This window comes from Crinia signifera, chromosome 2 (assembly GCF_055691185.1).
Source record: "Crinia signifera chromosome 2, ASM5569118v1, whole genome shotgun sequence".
Lineage (NCBI taxonomy): Eukaryota > Metazoa > Chordata > Amphibia > Anura > Myobatrachidae > Crinia > Crinia signifera.
Window position 1 is genome coordinate 88,525,789 of NC_139218.1, and position 20,484 is coordinate 88,546,272.

The 20,484-nt window shown below is 45.5% G+C and overlaps 1 protein-coding gene across 1 annotated transcript in view; it reads left to right on the forward strand.

Moving 5' to 3' along the window:
* The first annotated feature begins 1,224 nt into the window (after positions 1-1,224).
* The window catches only part of LOC146058780 (granulocyte-macrophage colony-stimulating factor receptor subunit alpha-like), a 34,401-nt gene continuing 15,141 nt past the window's right edge, over positions 1,225-20,484 (forward strand). Inside the window, exons 1-4 of the mRNA XM_083171008.1 lie at positions 1,225-1,404; positions 4,035-4,143; positions 17,194-17,311; positions 17,393-17,568. Of these exons, the coding sequence (XP_083027134.1) occupies positions 4,056-4,143; positions 17,194-17,311; positions 17,393-17,568 (382 nt within the window). The 5' untranslated portion in view covers positions 1,225-1,404; positions 4,035-4,055. The remainder of the gene's footprint in view (positions 1,405-4,034; positions 4,144-17,193; positions 17,312-17,392; positions 17,569-20,484) is intronic.

Genomic DNA, 20,484 nt, shown 5'->3' on the forward strand with positions numbered 1-20,484 from the left:
GAAGACGTGGTCTATATTTGCAGCGCTGCCGCAAGGCCACGCCCCCATTTTTCGCAGTGGTGGGGCATGCCCAGCAGCTCTGTGAGCTGCTGGCCAGCCCCCAGCCCCTCTGTCTGCAAGAATAGAGGCTGTGCGCATGCGCACAACGTCTATTCAGTGTATTCACGGGCGACAGGGGTGACTCCCAACTACCATCCCCCTTGCCGCGGGACACTGCCAGCGGCGGGAGGGATGCGGGAATGTCCCAAAAAATCGGGACATTCCCGCGATAAGCGGGACAGTTGGGAGGTATGCGTTAAAGTGGAAATACAGATACTGTACACAGTGGTGGCGATATTGGCAGTATAGCAGTAAATGGGCTAGATGTACTAAGATTCAAAAGTGATAAAATGGAGAGTGATAAACCAATCAGCTCCTGCTTCAGTGGCGTAACTACTGTAAGGCAGCCCCCGCTGCAGCTTGGGGGAGCAAGCGGCAGTGGTGTCTATGTGGGCGCTGGCACCCGCTCGACGCACTGACATGTTGCTGCCTGCCACTGGCTGAGCACCGTAGGCGAGTCAGCCGCAGCATGGGTGCGGTCATGACAGAGACTACAAATCCCCCCACTGATTCAATTGATTGTACACAAAACCGGCTATTGCCTTCTGTCTACAGGAGGGGCGGCAGATGGGCGTGCTGGGGCGGCCTGGTATGCGTCGGAGCTAAGGGAAGCAGCAGTGTCTGCTGGTCTCTCTGACGCTCTCCTGCTTCAACTTCTCCGTTATGCGTGTGACATCATCACGTCATACACTGGGGCAACAGCAACACGCTGGGGGGGGGGGGAGCGCCACAATTTTTTTGGCAGGGGGAGCAAAATTTATAGTTACGCCACTATCCTGCTTGACATTTTTCAAACACGGTGACATGGCAGGTGGGAGCTGATTGGCTGGCTGTTTATCACTCTCCGTTTTATTACTTTTGAAGCTATAGTGCATCTGGCCAAATATGAGCAGTACTATGTGTTCTCCCATACAGTAGGAGCAGATAAGTACTGCACCGCTGTACAGTACTGTATGGAATGACAAAGTAAGACATGTGACTGGGCTCGCTGACTGTACTGAGAATAGAAGGACACAGAGCAGCAGCACATTACTCTCCAACACATTCAACACATCCACATTTGTAAAAATAACTGATTTCTGTATGGCTGATATTTTCCTAGTAATGGGAGAGGAACAAGCGGAGAACATTTGTTACTATCTGTTCCCCTTTTAATATCTGTTACTGTGGTTTTTTTTCACCAACCACTGTGGAAAGTCCTTCAGGGAGTAGTCTGTAGTTTATCACCAACTTCTTACAAATCTAATGTACAGTATGTTGAATATTGAGAAAACAACTGATAGCACCGTGAGATGAAGGTGGAAGGTAAGTCTGATGCTGGGATAAGAGAATTTCTGTTATATGCTAATTTTATGGGTATTTACTGGAGAGCGTTTAAAAATGTTCACATTTAATATCTGTGATTTATCCACTGTAAGTATAGAAGCATTGTACTAACAGCCAAGTACTGTATGTTGTACTAACAGCCAAATATGTTGTACTAACAGGCAAGTATGCTTTCATTGCAATGTCAGATATATTAAAAATGAGCTAACAGGAGAGAATATAGGTCTCGATTCAGACCGGCTCACTACACTGCATATATACGCTGCCTAGTGATCAGATAAACACTGCACCACTGAACGCACACTAGGCACCACCCACATCCCTGCACTATTTTTCCTATGTGCGGGCGCATGTGACACCTCCACTCGCATACACCCGCACAGAGGAAATATCATCTGTTACACTGACCCATCCAAGACTGTGTGACAGATGAAGGCTGATCGAGGCCGAAGCTGACACACACCTCCCTGAAAATGTCCTGAATTTTCTTGGACACTCACAGAAAACAGCGACAGCTTCCTGTCAGTCAAGTTGCGAGGGAACTGCGGAAAAAGTCATCGCGGATTTTTGTCGCTGTTTGTCCTCCGGCGTGTGCGCTGTGATTCGTACACATGCGCAGTCATTTGATCTAAGCAAATGTGTATGTTCCATGGGTGTTCCCACTGTTTTTGTGGCAGGCCCACAAAATGCTGGATGGACCCCAACAAACTCCCCTGCCTGCCCATCATTTAATGAACACTCCGGTAAGTGTAAAACGCGCCAAAGGTGTTCGCGCCAGGGTGTGCACATGCGCATGAGGGACTATGAGCATACACACTCCCCCACCATCGAAAAGAGGCCCGAATTCGCTGCTCACCGAGCAGGTCTGAATCGCCCATTATGTTGCTGAAAGGGAACAATATCTAAATTCTAAAACAATTCATTTACATTAAAGAAACATCTTTTATAATAGATGCAGGAACTATGTCTGATTTATGCTTTCTACATACAGTATACACATGTAGCCATGCTCATCTCTGCTGCAATGTAATGGAATGAATGGCCCAATAGATAAGGATACTCCGTGTAAGAGAGTATGGGGATGGATTTGGAACATAGAGGAAGGTCGACATGCAATGGGTCGACCACTGAAGGTCGACATGGGCCTTGGTTGACACCTGAAAATATCAACATGGGCTTAGGTAAACAGGGTCACTGGGTCGACACAAGAATTAGGTCGACAGTGGAAAGGTTGACATGTTTTTTTCAAAATTTTTGGGTCCCGAATGTTGACAGAGTCAACATGGACACCGTATCGGTGCACCACATCCCCTTGCATGGCTCGCTGCACTCGGCACACTATTCTGTTCTCTTTCCACGCCCTCCATGTCAGCTCTAAAAAAGTGAAAAACCCCATGTCGACCCAACGCTTGTGTCGACCTAATGAACCTGTTGACCTAAGCCATGTTGACATTAAGCATGTCGACCTATTGCAAGTGTCGACCTAGGCCCATGTCAACCTTCAGTGGTCCACTCAATGCATGTCGATCTTAGGGGTGTCAACCTAATGACCGTATACCGATGGGGACATGGGCTTTGACCACATTAACAAGACACCTGTAAACAGCCCCGACCTTTAACCTGAATTGTGCATTATATTCCTCATGTGTCACTGACAATTTGCTTGTACTGTATGTGACACAACTATACATTACGGGGGGTATTGAATGTTTAGGTCACGGCGGTCGAGCTTGCTCGACCACCGTGACCCTGTCCCGTTCTCGGCCAGCTTTACTGAGAACATGCAGGCGGGATTCAATGTCCTGCCTGCCGGGGAGCGAGAAGGGGGTGTGGCCGGGAAGAGGCGAGCTGCTGCCGGTAGCTCCTCACTTCCCAGGTGTTCTTGGCAGAACGAGCCCGACAGCTGCCAAGAAACCCTGCTCAATGCTGTCAGGGAAGACAGCATTGAATAGGGCCCAGCGACCATCTCCCCCGTGGGGAGATGGTCGCCGGAGATTGAATCCCCCCCCTACCAATGTTTAGGATCGAAACAACCAGATGCAATGGAGGTGACCACCTTAGGCCCTAATTAGAAGGGGCACCGCACATTATTTATTATTTATTACCAGTTATTTCTATAGCGCACCCATAATGTAAGAGGCAATCTGAAACACTGGGGTAGATGTATTAAGCTTTAACAAGAGATAAATGCAAGGGTGATAAGGAGAGATAAACATCCAGCCAATCACCTGCTAACTGCCATGTTACAGCCTGTGTTTGAAAAAAGTCAGTAAGGAGCTGATTGGCTGGACGTTTATCTCGCCTTATCACCCTTGCATTTATCTCTTGTTAAGGCTTAATACATCTGAACCACTGGCAGTTAGCGTCGCTGAACAATACAATGTGCCTGAGTAATTTGCATATTTTTGCATATCTGCTCAATTACAGTAGAACAGCATTTGTACCCCTCTGAATCAGGCTCAATGTTCTGTCTTTGTTTTCTAATCAAATTCATGTCTCAGGCTTAGTATTTTTAATCTTGAATTTTTGCAGCGAATTGGCAAATTTAAAGTCAATTTATTAGGTGAGATTGTAATTCTAAACAAATATTATTTAATTACTATTTACAGCTTTGAGCTACATGCCAAGAAATGGATTCTAGAATTTCATTTATATCCTATTGGATAATATGGCAATATTGCTTATGGAATTTAGACTCCCAAGAATGCAACAGCACTGGTAAGTCTAGGAAAAACTAAAAAAATATATGCAAAATTATAATTATTGTATTTATAAATAACAAAAGAATAACACTTTGACGTGAAATAATGGGGAAATCATTTGTGGGTTTGTGGGTGCAGTTATAAAATTGTCTGTATCCAACCAATCCTATTATGTGTTGGGTACAGGATACTGACAGGACAGCAATGGTCAAAATACTGACAGCCAGTGGCATAGCAATAGCCCAGGCAAACCAAGCTTGTTTTAAGCAGATTCTGGGGGAAATTTACTAAGATGTGTATTCTACTTCATATGTGATGTTGCTATGGGCAACCAATCAGAAGCTAATTTTTTATTTAGCATCCTCTAGAATAGAGTAGACAGGATCTGATTGGTTGCACCATGTGAAGTAGAATACACATCTTAGTAAATGTCCCCCTCTCAGTGGCGCCGGAACGGGGGGGGCGAGGGGGCAGCTTGCCCCCCCCAAAATTACTGAGGCGCTAAAGCAGCTGTGCGGGCGGGAGGCTGATTAATCAGTAATATAGGCGGGCGGGCGGTGGGCTGATTAAGCTTGATCCAGCCTCCCGCCCGTCCGCCTATTTTACTGATTAATCCAGGGCTCGACAAAACCCGGGGGCCAGGTCGCCATGGGTCAGAACGGAGCAGCCTCTCAGCGCAGCGTGTAAGCGCTTCCAGCTACGCCCCGCCCCCACGCCATGCTGACAGGCTCACCTTCTCTGGTGTGAGCGGCTGTCAGCTGTAAACACTGACACGCTGCAGCTCTCCATGTACCTGCTCTCCCCGCCTCCTCTCCCACTCAGGGCAGCGGCGTGTCAGCGCTGTGATCAGCTCAGCGGGGACGGAATGGCAAGTGCTTTAACTGGCCGCAGTGAGATCCGGCCAAACAGCTTGCAGGGACAGCACAGCTGAGCCTGGCTGACGCTGTAGGGACTCGGGAGGTATATTCTGTATTTTTAATGTGCCGCCAATTGGAGCGCGGGTGCCTGACGCCGGGGTCAGTGATTGGCTGCCTGGCTCACGAGCTGGCGCCAGATTTCAAATGCCTGCTGGGGTCACCCAGTGTGGTGGGAGAAAAGCGACCTCGACTTCTCCCCCCAATAAGTAAGGAGGCAGCAAAAGAAGAGGCCAGGCAGCAGTGGTGAGTATTACTGCTGCTGGGGGGTATTATACTGTATGTGTCTTACTGCTGGCATCAGGGCACTACTGGGGGCATCTTGTGAAGGGCACTACTGGGGGCATCAGGGCACTACTGGGGGCATCAGGGCACTACTGGGGGCATCTTGTCGCGCTGCAGATCTTCTGTGATACAGCGGCAGCCGGGAGAGTTGTGCACCAGTCTGGTGGCTGCCACTGGGCTGGCTGTTAAATTGAACCGTATAACCCACCGCGGGGCCATCTGCTTATGTGTCTGCTAAATGGGGCACCCGAGGCTGCCGTAAGTGCTCCTGAAAGGATAACCAGCCACGGAACCCGCTGCTTACGCAGAGGCTGCTGCCAGCTCTCCCTGCCAATCTCTACCTCCTGGTGTCCTGGCCACATGTATATGCCGCTGCCCTGTGTATAATGCCCACGTGTATATGCCGCTGCCTTGTGTATAATGCCCACGTGTATATGCCGCTGCCCTGTGTATAATACCCACGTGTATATGCCGCTGCCTTGTGTATAATGCCCACGCATATATGCCGCTGCCCTGTGTATAATGCCCACGTGTATATGCCGCTGCCCTGTGTATAATGCCCATGCGTAAATGCCGCTGCCTTGTGTATAATGCCCACGCATATATGCCGCTGCCCTGTGTATAATGCCCATGCATATATGCCGCTGCCCTGTGTATAATGCCCACGTGTATATGCCGCTGCCAGTGTGTATAGTGCCCGGGGGTAACATATAGCAATTTAGGGGGCGCCAAAATGAGATTATATCTTGCCCCCCCCCCAACCTAAAAACGTTCCAGCGCCCCTGCCCCCTCTATGTGGTCTGGCTGTCTGCATGGAATATGCTAAAAATTACCCTCCAAAAATGGCTGCTGCATAGGAGGACACAGATGCTAGATGTCCTACTGGACCTCTAGTGTTGGCATGTTACCCGTAAGTGCCAGGATTCCAAGACCCTTATTCTGGTTCACTCACAAAGGCAAATTCCTTCTCAAATGGACAAAACCATGTGCACTGCAGGGGGGCAGATGTAACACGTGCAGAGATAGTTATATTTGGGTGAGTTATTTTGTTTCTGTGCAGGGAAAATACTGACTGCTTTATATTTACACTGTAATATAGATCTCACTTTGAAGTAAAACTCCACCCAAATCTAATTATCTCTGTACAAGTCACGTCTTCCCCACTTGCAGTGCACATGGTTTTGTACATTTGAGAAGGAATTTGCCTTTGTGAGTAAACCAGAATAAGGGCCCAAGTTCGCTGGTGGGGTATGCAGGGCAGCAAAGAGGGGGGGGGTGGCAAGAGTGGGTACAAATTACCCGAGCCCAGGCTTGCTGAAGGGGCCTGGCGGGGCCCTATTCTGACCCCCTTTCCCCTCCATCCCTCCTGGGCAGCAGCAGCACAATGCTGCTGAGGGAGGGGAGAAAATAACACTTCCCCCTCGACTTTAGACAATTTTTTTCACACACCCCCCAAACATTTTGGGATGTGGCCACGCCTCCCATGATTAGGCCACCCCCAAACATTTTTTACAGGGGCCCGACATACCCCTCGGCTGCCCTGGGTGTGTGAGCATGAAACCTCTGGCAATGAGCAAGAAACCCTGAGCATGAAAACCTTGACAATGAGGAGATTAAACCAGTGTGATAGCTGCTCAATCAAATTAGTTATGCCCCTCAGGTGCTAAAAGGGAGGGGGTTTTAACCCCCAGCACACCAAAGGGCACAAGTAATAAGATTTGAAACAAACAAGTAATAGAAGGTGATTCAGAGATCTGGGGATCAAGACGTATCATTCCTGACGCACAGGGACAGGACTTTAAAAGGAGCCCGTCCCTGCGATGTGCTGAGCCATGCGCCGGTTGATCTGTACATGCGCGGTTAGCACTGCCCATCTGCCAACCCTACTGACCGCACTGCCCAGGTAGCAGTGCATGTGTAGCCCATGGGCTACCGCCATCTCAGAATGATGGTAGCCCGGGGATACGATGCGCTGCTGCCCATGTTAATACATCGGCCAGCTTCGAATACTCCATAAAAAACTATGGGGGAGGCCGTCGGCGGCAGTGCAGGAGGGATCGCAGCAGGGATCGGAGATTCCTGCTGCGGTCCCTCCTACATACATTGGTTGTATGATGAAACCTGGAAGGTCTCCAGTTGAAACGGCTGTTGGGTCAGCTATAATGTATTCTGATACGCTGTAAAATTTCAATACAAACCTTTTAAGTGGTGGTTCATTCCTTTCCTTAGCTGAGGTTGGGTAAGTGCTACTATTATTATCTTCTGGACCCTGCACCATACTTGTTTCCTAGCAGAACCGATTTTAATTGTATGAAATCGGGTCCCAAAAATGCGATGCGACCAAATCGACCCGATTTTTCATTGTACAGCCACCCTCATGGCTGATTACAATGTTAAATGCCCCCAAAGATCCGATTTTTAATTGTATACCCACCCTGATGGGTAATTACTATGTCAAATGCCCCCCCATTGTTAACGCCACACCACGATCAACGCCAACCCGAAGCGTGGTGAACGCAGCGAGCCCGCGAGGGGTGGCGGTACGCGTCCTCCGACCTTTTCATACCCCCACTATCCCCGTCAGTGGGGAGTCGATTTTACATAGTGTGGCGAGCGCAGCAAGCCACTGCGCCCGAAGCGTGGCGAGCGCATATAGTGGAACGGGAGGCAGTGGCACACACTCGGGCTTTCCACAAATGTCACCGACACGAGGTGCTGCAATCAACGTTTCTGGGTTTATTCCGTTTTCAAGATATGAACAAAGTAACAGACAAAGCAAACTCACATAAATACCCCGTTGTCAGCACCGGTTTTCATCAGACTCCTCCTGCAGCCCGAACATCACCACTCAGCACTTCCTGTTGGGCGTCCTCTCAGGCGTGGTGACGTCAAGTGACCACATCCAGGATGCCCCAGCGTTGTGCGTCGCCAAGCAACTACGGTTACGGGGGTCACTGAAGTCGGCCAGAGACACAGAACAACCTGAAATCAGATTAACACCATAAGTGAATTGAAACAATAGGGGAACACTGTAGTTATAAAATAAACAAAAGCAGGAAACACACGAAAGAGTACTGGAGAGGCAAAAAAGGTGATAAGAGAGGCATGAAAGTAGTAGAAATGAACCTGAACACTATAACTTATAAAAACATATTGAATGATACTTCATTTAACCCTCTTGGGTTCACAGTGTCCAGCTTAAATATCCACTGCGCCTCCAGACGCAGCAATTTGGTGCCTCTGTCCCCACCACGTAAATCTGGAGGAATATGGTCAATGATGACATATTTCAAGTTGGCAAGACTGTGCTTAGCAAGGGCGAAGTGTTTTGCCACCGGTTGATCGTTTGCTTTGTTATTGAGAGCAGCCCTTATCGCAGTGCGATGATTGGCAATATGTTCTTTAAACGACCTGATAGTCTTCCCGACGTATCATGCCTACATGGAACGGAGAGGACGTGATCTACACTGGAGGACTGTAAGTATAGTTTCTTTCCACAGGTACCCATATTGGATTTCTGCAGGACTATTAGATGGATGGATGGACGGAGATCTACCTACAGTGTCAAGATAGCTAAGTATCTGGATGAATGGGCTCTAAATGTAATAAAGTTTTATTTTTCTGGTGTCAGTGTGTATTTATTCAACTATTGGTTCTGCTGTGGAACTAAGAGTCCCAGCAAGCCCATTAATGGGCCGCATGCTGGGACTTGTGGTTCTCCAAGTCCCTGCATGCGGTGCAGACTTTTTGGGACACATAGTTCCATGTTGGACCCAATAGTTTCTTTCTATTTTTATACAATCATCAGCCCAGTGGCCACAGCCCAGGGCCACCGGGGACAGCCCCTGGCTTCAGCCTGTGTAAGTAAATTCTAGAGGGTCCCCACTTGTATAAAAAGTCTCCCCCCGGCTGTGGCATTACCATGCTGGCTGCTTGGGCCTGGAGCTTAATAAATCTACCCTATTTATGATTCGTATTTGTACCAATTACCGGCTATTAGCAGTCATATGCATTCATAATATTAAGAATACGAATACGACTGAGTCATATTCTTATTCTTAGTAAACTTCCCACCACAGGTTTTGTTTTTCTGACTGCGCTTATACACATACAAAGTTACCTCAAATTTGCAACCTCTTACATCCCCACCCCATACCGTTAACTTGTAATATACTATATACATTGCACAAGAATACAAGCTTTTTTTTTTTATTGAAAACCATAAAGAATGAAGGGGGAGTTTATTAAAGACAACTTGCCAGATAGTACATTGTACTATGCCTTCTCTGGTAGAGAAATTGGCATGTTATTGGACTTATTGTCAGTCAACAGCTGATAATCAGGACACATGCATGGAACCGCGTACTCGGGGTGACGCAGCAGGGTGATACTGTGCTCCAGCAACATAACCCAACAGCCTCTTTACCACCCATATCAGACAATTAAACCCCACACACTACACTCAGGATGTAATTATCGCTGTGAGGAGCCTATGTGCCAGTACGGAATGGTAAGCACAGCATTGCAGTCTGTGGATGTGGGAGCAGGCTGATTTACAGTATAGCAAGCAGGAGGAGGAGTTTGCAGGTGCACACTAAATATATATATGCTAGACCTTTTAATATCTTGCTATATTGCATTTGAGGTTATTAGCATAGTAATGGCCATTAGTATGGGCTTGTCCACCGCATCCAGGTTACCTCAATAGGACAAGTCCCTAACACTACTCTGGGACAGGTCCAGGGCACAGGGCCCCCCAGGCCAGCCCAGCAGAACCACCCCATGGCATCACATTAGTGTGAAATTAAAGTGATAGTAAAAGGGATAGGGGAAATTGTATGTGATAGGACTTACCTAGGTAAGTAGTAATAATAAATGTGAAGGGTGCTACATATATATTAACCCCTTCCCGACATTTGACGTACATTTACGTCATGGCCGGGATGTACTTCCCGACGCATGGCATAAATGTACGTCATAGCTTTAAACTGTCACCGCGTCTATAGACGCGGTGACAGTTTGGAGATGTCTGCTGTCCCTGACAGCAGACATGTCCCAGCATGTCCAGGGGGGGCGGCGATGCCTCCCCCCCGTCGGCGATCGCTGTGATTGGCTGTTCAAATGTGAACAGCCAATTACAGCGTTTTCTGTGTACCGGCGAATAACGTTCGCCGGTGACACAGGGATCGGTGGTGATTGGTGCTGTAAAGTACAGCACCAATCACCACGGGGTGTAAGGGTGACACTGGTGTCACCCCACCTCACCCCACCCGCCCCCAAAGGCCGTGATTTGTCCGTCGGACCGACGGACCAATCACAGCCATGGAGGGTGATTTAAACTAATGGTGACTGCACTGCAGACGCCATTCCGGTCTGGAATTGCGTGCAGTGCAGTCACCGTGCCTATCTGCCGTGATATACTGACCTGATCCTTGCAAATGCTTACCTGATCACTGCTTGTAGCGTGCTGGATGCTTCCTGGATCTTGTGACTTCTTGTGACTTCCTGTGTTGTGCTGCTGCAGTGTGATAGAGTTATAGATAGAGAGATAGAGAGAGATAGAGAGAGATAGAGAGAGATAGTGACAGAGAGTGCTATATTTTGTGTCTGCTGCCCCCCCCCCCCCCCTGTTGTGCTGATCAATATATCTGTGCTGATCAGCAACTTTTTGGGGGTGCTGTTTTTTTTTATATATATATACAGCTGTGCTGCGTGTGCAACTGACTGCTGCCCCCCCTTTTGTGCTGATCAGTATAAATTAACTGATCAGCAACTTTTTGGGGGTGCAGAGTTTTTTTTTTATATATATACCTGTCAGTGCTGCTGCTGCAGTGTCATAGAGTGATAGATAGTGAGAGATAGAGAGATAGAGAGAGATAGTGACAGAGAGTGATAGAGAGTGCTATATTTTGTGTCTGCTGCCCCCCCTTTTGTGCTGATCAGTATATCTGTGCTGATCAGCAACTTTTTGGGGGTGCAGGGTTTTTTTTTTTTATATATACCTGTCAGTTGCTGCCAGTTGCACTGTCAGTTGCACCAAAGGTTGTGCACCTGCTGCCCCTCACTGGTAATCAGTGTCGCATCAGTGATCACCTTTTTTTTTTTTTGAGGGTGCTGTGGGGTCTTTTTTTAATTTTTTTTTACACACACTGTGATTTTGTGGGTGTCCTGTGGCCACTGTGCGCTGATCAGTGACGTACATCACTGATCAGCTTTTTCGGCACAGGGTTGATCTATTTTTTTTTTTTTGATCAAATTCCTGTTGCCTTTGAGCGCTGTTCAGTGACGGACGTTACTGACCAACATCTGTGCTCAATTTTTGGCGCAGGACCTTTTTTTTTTTTTCTCTGCACTACATACACACTACACACTACATACCCCCCCGGGTTGAGATAAAGTTTGTACCCCCCCTACACTATACACGTGTTGAAACATTTCACTACCAGAAACACAAAAATAAAAATGGCATCCCAAATGTCATCCCAAATGTCATCCCAGTCATCCAGAAGAATGTATTCAGAGGAGGATGCATATGCCATGCTTGCCTCTGACTCTGACACAGCCAGTGATGCAAGCGGGGAATTTGAAGGATTCATCTTAAGCTCCTCTTCCTCCTCTAGTGATGAGGGACCCCCTCAAAGACGCCCCCGTAGAGCAGCTGAGACCCCCCCCCCAATAATTGATCTCGTATGGACCCCACCACCAGACAATTTTGAGCCCCAGGTTCCTGAGTTTTTGGCCATCCCAGGAATCCAATTTGATTCCACAGGTCTCAGAGAAATTGACTTTTTCAAATTATTTTTCTCTGATGATTTTATAAATTTAATGGTGGACCAAACTAATTTATATGCCCAGCAGTTTATTGCTCAAAACCCCACGTCATCATTTGCTAGGTGGACCCCTGTAGATGCAGTAGAGATGATGACATTTTGGGGTCTGGTGTTTCATATTGGCATAGTAAAAAAGCCAGAAATTAGGCAATATTGGAGTACAGATGTTCTGTACAGCACCCCACTTTACCGTATGGCCATGACCCGGACTCGTTTTGAGTTAATCCTTATATTTTTGCATTACAACGATAATGCACAGTGCCCACCCGGCTATTCAAAGTCAGGCCGGTCATTGATCATTTCAGTGCCAAATTTGCAGAGATGTACATCCCAGATAAATTCATTTGCATAGACGAGTCCCTTATACATTTTAAAGGAAGGGTTAAATTCCGCCAGTACCTTCCCAATAAGAGGGCAAGGTATGGCATAAAAATGTATAAGCTGTGTGAAAGCACCTCAGGGTACACCCACAGGTTTAGGGTATATGAAGGGAAGGATTCAAGAATTGAACCGCCAGAATGCCCCCCCTCCCTCGTAGGTGTTAGTGGAAAAATTGTCTGGGATTTAGTGCACCCCTTCCTGGATAAAGGTTATCACCTCTATGTGGATAACTTTTACACTAGCATCCCCCTGTTTAAGGCCCTTGGTTCAAGAGGTACAGCAGCTTGCGGTACTGTGCGCAAGAACCAAAGAGGCCTCCCAAAAACGCACATTGCCCAAGTAATGAGAAGGGGTGAAAGCAGGGCACAATCCACCGAAAATATGTTGTTGGTCAAATATAAGGACAAGAGGGATGTCCTTATACTGACAACAATTCACGGAGACAGTACCACCTCCGTCCCTGTACGAGGTACCAGTACCCACACCTCAAAACCTAATTGTATCCTGGATTACAATAAGTACATGGGCGGAGTGGATCTTTCAGATCAGGTACTGAAGCCATACAGTGCCCTGTGGAAAACAAAAATCTGGTACAAGAAGCTGGCCGTGTATATCATCCAGATGGCACTGTATAACGCTTACGTGCTATTCCGTTCTACCAGCCAGAGGGGGACATTTATGCACTTTCAAGAGGAAGTCATAAAGGGCCTAATATTTGGGAACCAGCAGGCAGAGGGCCCCAGTACTTCTAGTACTGGCCCCCGTATTGTACCAGGGCAGCATTTTCCTGATGAAATCCCCTCCACTGGAAAAAAGGGCAGGACACAAAAAAGGTGCAAAGTTTGCTATAAAAAGGGAATAAGAAAGCAAACTATTTTCCAGTGTGACACTTGCCCCGACAAACCCGGCCTATGTATAAAGGAGTGTTTTAAAATATACCACACATCTGTAGATTATTAGGTTCATCATTTCACCGTGCTTCGGGGGTCTTGCTAATGCCACATAGCACCCACCATTCATTCCACCAGAATCTGAGCCGCAAAATCAAAAAATCACTCCTTCCCTTCTGAGTCCTGCCATGCACCCAACTGGTATTTTTTGGTCACATGTGAGGCATTGCCGTACTCGGGAGAAATTGGGGCACAGATTTTGGGGTGCTTTTTCTCCTTCATACCTTATGAAAATGAAAAGTTTTCAGCCAGAACTGCATTTTTGTGTAAAAAAATGTAATTTTTCATTTGCACAGCCCAGTTGTATCAAAATTGGTGAAACCCCTGGGGGTTTGAAATGTACACTATACCCCTAGATGAATTCCCTGAGGGGTGTAGTTTGCAAAATGGGGTCACTTGTGGGGGGGTTCCACTGTATTGGTGCTTTGGGGGTCTTGCTAATGCGACATAGCACCCACCAACATTCCACCAGAATCTGTGCTGCAAAATCCAAATATCACTCCTTCCCTTCTGAGTCCTGCCATTTTTTGGTCACACATGAAGCATTGCCTTACTCGGGAGAAATTGGGGCACAGATTTTGGGGTGCTTTGTCTCCTTCATTCCTTGTGAAAATGAAAAATTTTGAGCCAGAACTGCATTTTTGTGTAAAAAATTTAATTTTTCATTTTCACTGCCCAGTTGTACCACAATTGGTGAAACCCCGGGGGGTTTGAGATGTACATTATACCCCTAGATGAATTCCCTGAGGGGTGTAGTTTGCAAAATGGGGTCACTTGTGGGGGGCTTCCACTGTATTGGTGCTTCGGGGGTCTTGCTAATGCGACATAGCACCCACCAAAATTCCACCAGAATCTGAGCTGCAAAATACAAAAATCACTCCTTCCCTTCTGAGTCCTGCCATGCACCCAAATGGTATTTTTTGGTCACATGTGAGGCATTGCCATACTCGGGAGAAATTGGTGCACAGATTTTGGGGTGCTTTTTCTCCTTCATACCTTATGAAAATGAAAAATTTTGAGCCAGAACTGCATTTTTGTGTAAAAAAAATGTAATTTTTCATTTGCACAGCCCAGTTGTATCAAAATTGGTGAAACCCCTGGGGGTTTGAAATGTACACTATACCCCTAGATGAATTCCCTGAGGGGTGTAGTTTGCAAAATGGGGTCACTTGTGGGGGGCTTCCACTGTATTGGTGCTTTGGGGGTCTTGCTAATGCGACATAGCACCCACCAAAATTCCACCAGAATCTGAGCTGCAAAATACAAATATCACTCCTTCCCTTCTGAGTCCTGCCATGCACCAAAATGGTATTTTTTGGTCACATGTGAGGCATTGCCGTACTCGGGAGAAAGTGGGGCACAGATTTTGGGGTGCTTTGTCTCCTTCATTCCTTGTGAAAATGAAAAATCTTGAGCCAGAACTGCATTTTTGTGTAAAAAATTAAATTTTTCATTTTCACTGCCCAGTTGTACCACAATTGGTGAAACCCCTGGGGGTTTGAAATGTACATTATACCCCTAGATGAATTCCATGAGGGGTGTAGTTTGCAAAATGGGGTCACTTGTGGGGGGGTTCCTAACTTTTAGCATCTTATGGTGCCTAGAAACCTACATGGTGCCTAAAAAATAATCTCATAAAAAGGAGGCTCCAAAATCAAGTAGTTGCTCCTTCTATTATGAAGCCTGTGGTTTGGTCAACGTGCACACTAGGGCCACATATAGGATATTTATGAAAACAAAAGAATTGGGGGAATCAATTTTTAGTCACATTTCTCTAGTAAAATGTACTGTGTTCCTTAGAAAAATGTATTAAAATTGAAAATCTGCAAAAAAAATGAAATTTTGAAATTTCACCTACACTTTGTTTTAATTCCTGTGAAACACCTAAAGGGTTAACAAACTTCCAAAATGCTGTTTTGAATACTGTGAGGGGTGCAGTTTTTGAAATGCACACCCTGGACATATGAGGTGCTACCTGCTGAGACTTGTAGTGCAGCAAGCAGGAGGAGGAGTTTGCAGGTGCACACTAAATATATATATGCTAGACCTTTTAATATCTTGCTATATTGCATTTGAGGTTATTAGCATAGTAATGGCCATTAGTATGGGCTTGTCCACCGCATCCAGGTTACCTCAATAGGACAAGTCCCTAACACTACTCTGGGACAGGTCCAGGGCACAGGGCCCCCCAGGCCAGCCCAGCAGAACCACCCCATGGCATCACATTAGTGTGAAATTAAAGTGATAGTAAAAGGGATAGGGGAAATTATATGTGATAGGACTTACCTAGGTAAGTAGTAATAATAAATGTGAAGGGTGCTACATATATATTAAACAAACTAAAGGGGTGATTGAAAGTATACAATATGATGCCATGGAGCAGCCCAGCAACAGCAGCCCAAAGAGCCCAGCGCCCCAAACACAGTCCCACAGACTAACACTCAGCATATATGTATAGTAGGACTTACCCTCATAGTGCCAAGCTGAGGTGTGCAGTCTTGAATGTTGGGACTACAACCTATTTAAAATCAATCTGGGACAGGTGGGTGGGGTGCTAGTTAAGGAGGAAGGCGTCTCTAGTTCCTTCCAGTGTGTATGAATACACAATATATAGTACATAGGGGGAGGGGCCCTAAACTGCACACCCTGGACATATGAGGTGCTACCTGCTGAGACTTGTAGTGCAGCAAGCAGGAGGAGGAGTTTGCAGGTGCACACTAAATATATATATATGCTAGACCTTTTAATATCTTGCTATATTGCATTTGAGGTTATTAGCATAGTAATGGCCATTAGTATGGGCTTGTCCACCGCATCCAGGTTACCTCAATAGGACAAGTCCCTAACACTACTCTGGGACAGGTCCAGGGCACAGGGCCCCCCAGGCCAGCCCAGCAGAACCACCCCATGGCATCACATTAGTGTGAAATTAAAGTGATAGTAAAAGGGATAGGGGAAATTATATGTGATAGGACTTACCTAGGTAAGTAGTAATAATAAATGTGAAGGGTGCTACATATATATTAAACAAACTAAAGGGGTGATTGAAAGTATACGATATGATGCCATGGAGCAGCCAAGCAACAGCAGCCCAAAGAGCCCAGCGCCCCAAACACTGTCCCACAGACTAACACTCAGCATATATGTATAGTAGGACTTACCCTCATAGTGCCAAGCTGAGGTGTGCAGTCTTGAATGTTGGGACTACAACCTATTTAAAATCAATCTGGGACAGGTGGGTGGGGTGCTAGTTAAGGAGGAAGGCGTCTCTAGTTCCTTCCAGTGTGTATGAATACACAATATATAGTACATGATTTACAGTATAGCTGCTGCAGAGGACTCTTCACAGCACTCCGGTAACGTCATGACATCAGGGGCATGCTGGATGCTGGTGTACTGTGACCTCAGATTTCAGGTCTATTTTTGTTCATTTGATCGTTACCAGCGAATACCCCAAGATCTACTTGTAGATCACAATCTACCTTTTAGCCAGGTCTGGTAAAAAGTATTAACTTGTTGATAGAAAACAATGTATTAATCCCATACTCATTATTACATATAACTTTCTTTGATGTTATTGGTTCTTTAGCAACCATTAAATTTGGACCAGTTCATGAGCTTTTAAATGTTGTTTTAATTGTGTATATCTCAATTATTATAGTAGGGCAAGTATAATACTGTACACACTGTTTGCGATGTTTCACAGGAGGAAATGGGACATTGGCAGATAATATTTCTTGCAGTGTTTATAACACATCTATGATATGCAAATGGACTTTTAGCACATATGTACAACATGATGCCACATACAGCCTTTCTTTAATGTAAGTATAACACTAGCATACAGAGTATACTTTAACTTTGTATTAAGCTCATGTTATGTCAGGCTTCCATTTTTGCTGCAGACAAGAAAACACAATCCCACAAAACTGCCAACAATATAATTATGACCGGAAAAAAAGGACAGGCAGCTGCACGTTTGATTTGAAATTGAACGTGACATTTTTTGAAGATGTGACCGTCGTTTTTGACATATATGGTCTTGAGATACAGGAATATTGTTTTAAACCTGCAAATCAAGGTACAGTACAATTATTTTAATATTATGTATATATTATTTAACCCTTTGAGCACCAACATCTTTGTGAGAGATGTACAAAATATCCGCTAAACGTGTCAGCGTTGCCAGAGGCAGAACTCTGGGAGGCAATGGAGTCATCTGCCGCCGGGCTCCTGCTCCCAAGGGGGCACCTCTCCTCTCCTGCAAATTTGAATCAGTTAATTGAAAGCCATTTATATCACTTCTGTGGCTGACTCCCCCTCCCAGCAGGACCATAGAAGTCTCAGTTTCTTTATTTTTAAACATAATTTACATAACATACATACATACATATATATTTACTGTATGTAAGGTGCAGTGTGTGTGTGTGTGTGTGGGGGGGGGGGGGGGGGGGCCACCAATATTTATCTTGCCTCTGGGCAACTGGGACAAACTTATGCCACTGAGCGTTGCTCATATTTGTTATGGAAATTCAAATAAAAAAATGTGTAAAAAAAAAAAAAAAAAGGATTACTGAATATTTCCTATATAAGGTAATCATTATGGGGGAAATTTGCTAAGATGTGTATTCTACTTCACATGTGGGGTGAAATGTAATAGGATGAGAAATTCAGAAAGTGAGAGATTTGGTAAGAAATCTCCAGGGTTTTTTAAAGCGGCAATCATTTACACTGCAATATCAAACTGGTTTTGCTGTGTAAATGATTGCTGCTTTATAAAAACTGGAGCTTTCCTACCAAATCTCTCACTTTCTGATTCTCTCACCCTATTACATTTCACCCGTGATGTTGCTATGGGCAACCAATCAGATCCTGTCTACTATCTTCTAGAGGGTGTTAAATGAATAAGAAGTAGATTCTAATTGATTGCCTAAAGCAACATCACATGTGAAGTAGAATACACATCTTACTAAATTTATACATATATATATATATATGTATATATATATATATATATATATATATATATATATATATCCAATAAGAAATAGGGAGCGCACTCACCAGACTTTTTCAGAGTCCTTTGTTAAAAAGCAAGATTTTAATGACACATCTTTAAAAGGTTAGTCGACGTTTCGGGTCCACATCAGACCCTTTGTCAAGACACAGCAACCACAGGTATCCCAGAGACAGCTTAAAACCAGACTCCCTACTAGCCAGTTAAGTACCATAAAACCCCTCCTCTCCTGAAGTGACAACCAATCATAGTGGGAGGAATAAGTAATCAAAGCAACTCAGGTAAATGACACAGGTGGTAGTTGTAAAATATGCACTCACCCCGGGCAGTATCGTAGTGCAGAGTCCGATCACCTGCATTGCGGCGTGCGGGTCACAGATCCGGAAGCTGCCTGCTCTGCTTGGCTTCCTGTGGGTGCGTGCGTGTCAGCAGGCACAACACAGCGTTACCCCACGTGACCTCCGTTCTAGTGAGTGCAGCGTCCAGCCGAGCGCGCTGGAACGCATGCCTTTCTCACTTCCGCGTTCCATAGACCCGGAACTTGCGGTGGCATCATTTGCTAATTGAAATGGCAAATAAAATCCTTTATGTTTTATTTGGAAGCGCTAGAATGTTTTAATTTATCAATTGAGAAGTTGTTTAGAAGATAGAGAGATCTTCTTTCACTCAATATTATATTATTGAGAATATCTCGTTTTAGGTACGGAAATAAGCACTATGGGGGGGGCCTCAACTGTATAGAAATGAGACACAAATGTCACACCGATGTTCATGAGTTGCCTGTAATAGATGTGGGGGCATTATGTCATGTACCTCATAATGGTTTTCAGGAGTCTGTATACATTTATATACACAAATATAGAAAAAATATACAGAAAAAATTAAAAATTATTCCTAAATGGATAGAGTGGGACAAGCGTCTGTGCCTAGCCTGGCCCAGGGGCAATGAAATCACTGTCCCTGATCCCAGACAGGCGACAGCGCACTCACTCCCAGACGCATATTGGTTATTAACCTGACATAAATATTAAAGTTTTAATCTGAAAAGGCAGTGACTTGAGATCTTTCAAAAGTCCTTAGAGAAACATGGACAAGGAATTCTTCTCATTTAAGCCCTTCGGGGCCACTGTATCCAAATGGTGGATCCAAAAAGGCTTCTTTCTTAAGCAGGGTACGTGCTCTGTCGCCCCCTCGTGCAGGTGGGGCTATCCAATCGATGACCATGTATCTTAAGCACGATACTTGATGTTTTGCTGCCAAGAAATGTGCTGCCACGGGCTTATCTGTAGAGCCTGTTTCGAGTGCCAGCTTTATGGATGAACGATGTTGACACACCCTCTCACGCAATGTGCTTACAGTCTTGCCCACATACAGCAGGCCACATGGGCATTTTAGATAGTAGATAATGTGGTCCAACAAACAGTGGAGTCTATGTTTTAAAAAGATTTTCTTTCCACTGTGTGGATGACAAAAGTAAGGGCCGACCACAAGCGCTCGACAAGTGGTACAGCCCAAACATTGGAAGCAGCCATTTTTCTTTGACAACCATTGGGTCTCTACCGGGTTAGTATGTTTAACCGATGTACGGTATAGTGTGTCTTTCAGATTTCTTCCACGGGAGACACTGATCAAAGGTGGTCTTTTACGTAATTTATTGAAGGCTGGATCCGTCGCCACCATATGCCAGTTGTTTTTTATCGACTTCTGTGTTGACGCCAAGTGAGTGTCACAATGAACGTTTAGTATCATGCGATCCTCTGTCTTGCTTTTTGTTTTTCGAAAAGAGGACTGGTGAGTGGCTCTTGCTTTGGTAAGACAGTTAAGAACATCCTGTCTTCTGTAGCCTCTTGTCACAAAGCGGTCAGTGCACTCTCTCAGCTGTATCTCTGCTCTTTCAGGGTCGGAGTTATTTCTTAGTACCCTTAGGAATTGTGACACTGGTAGATTTGATTTTAATTGGGGCGGATGATGACTAGTCGC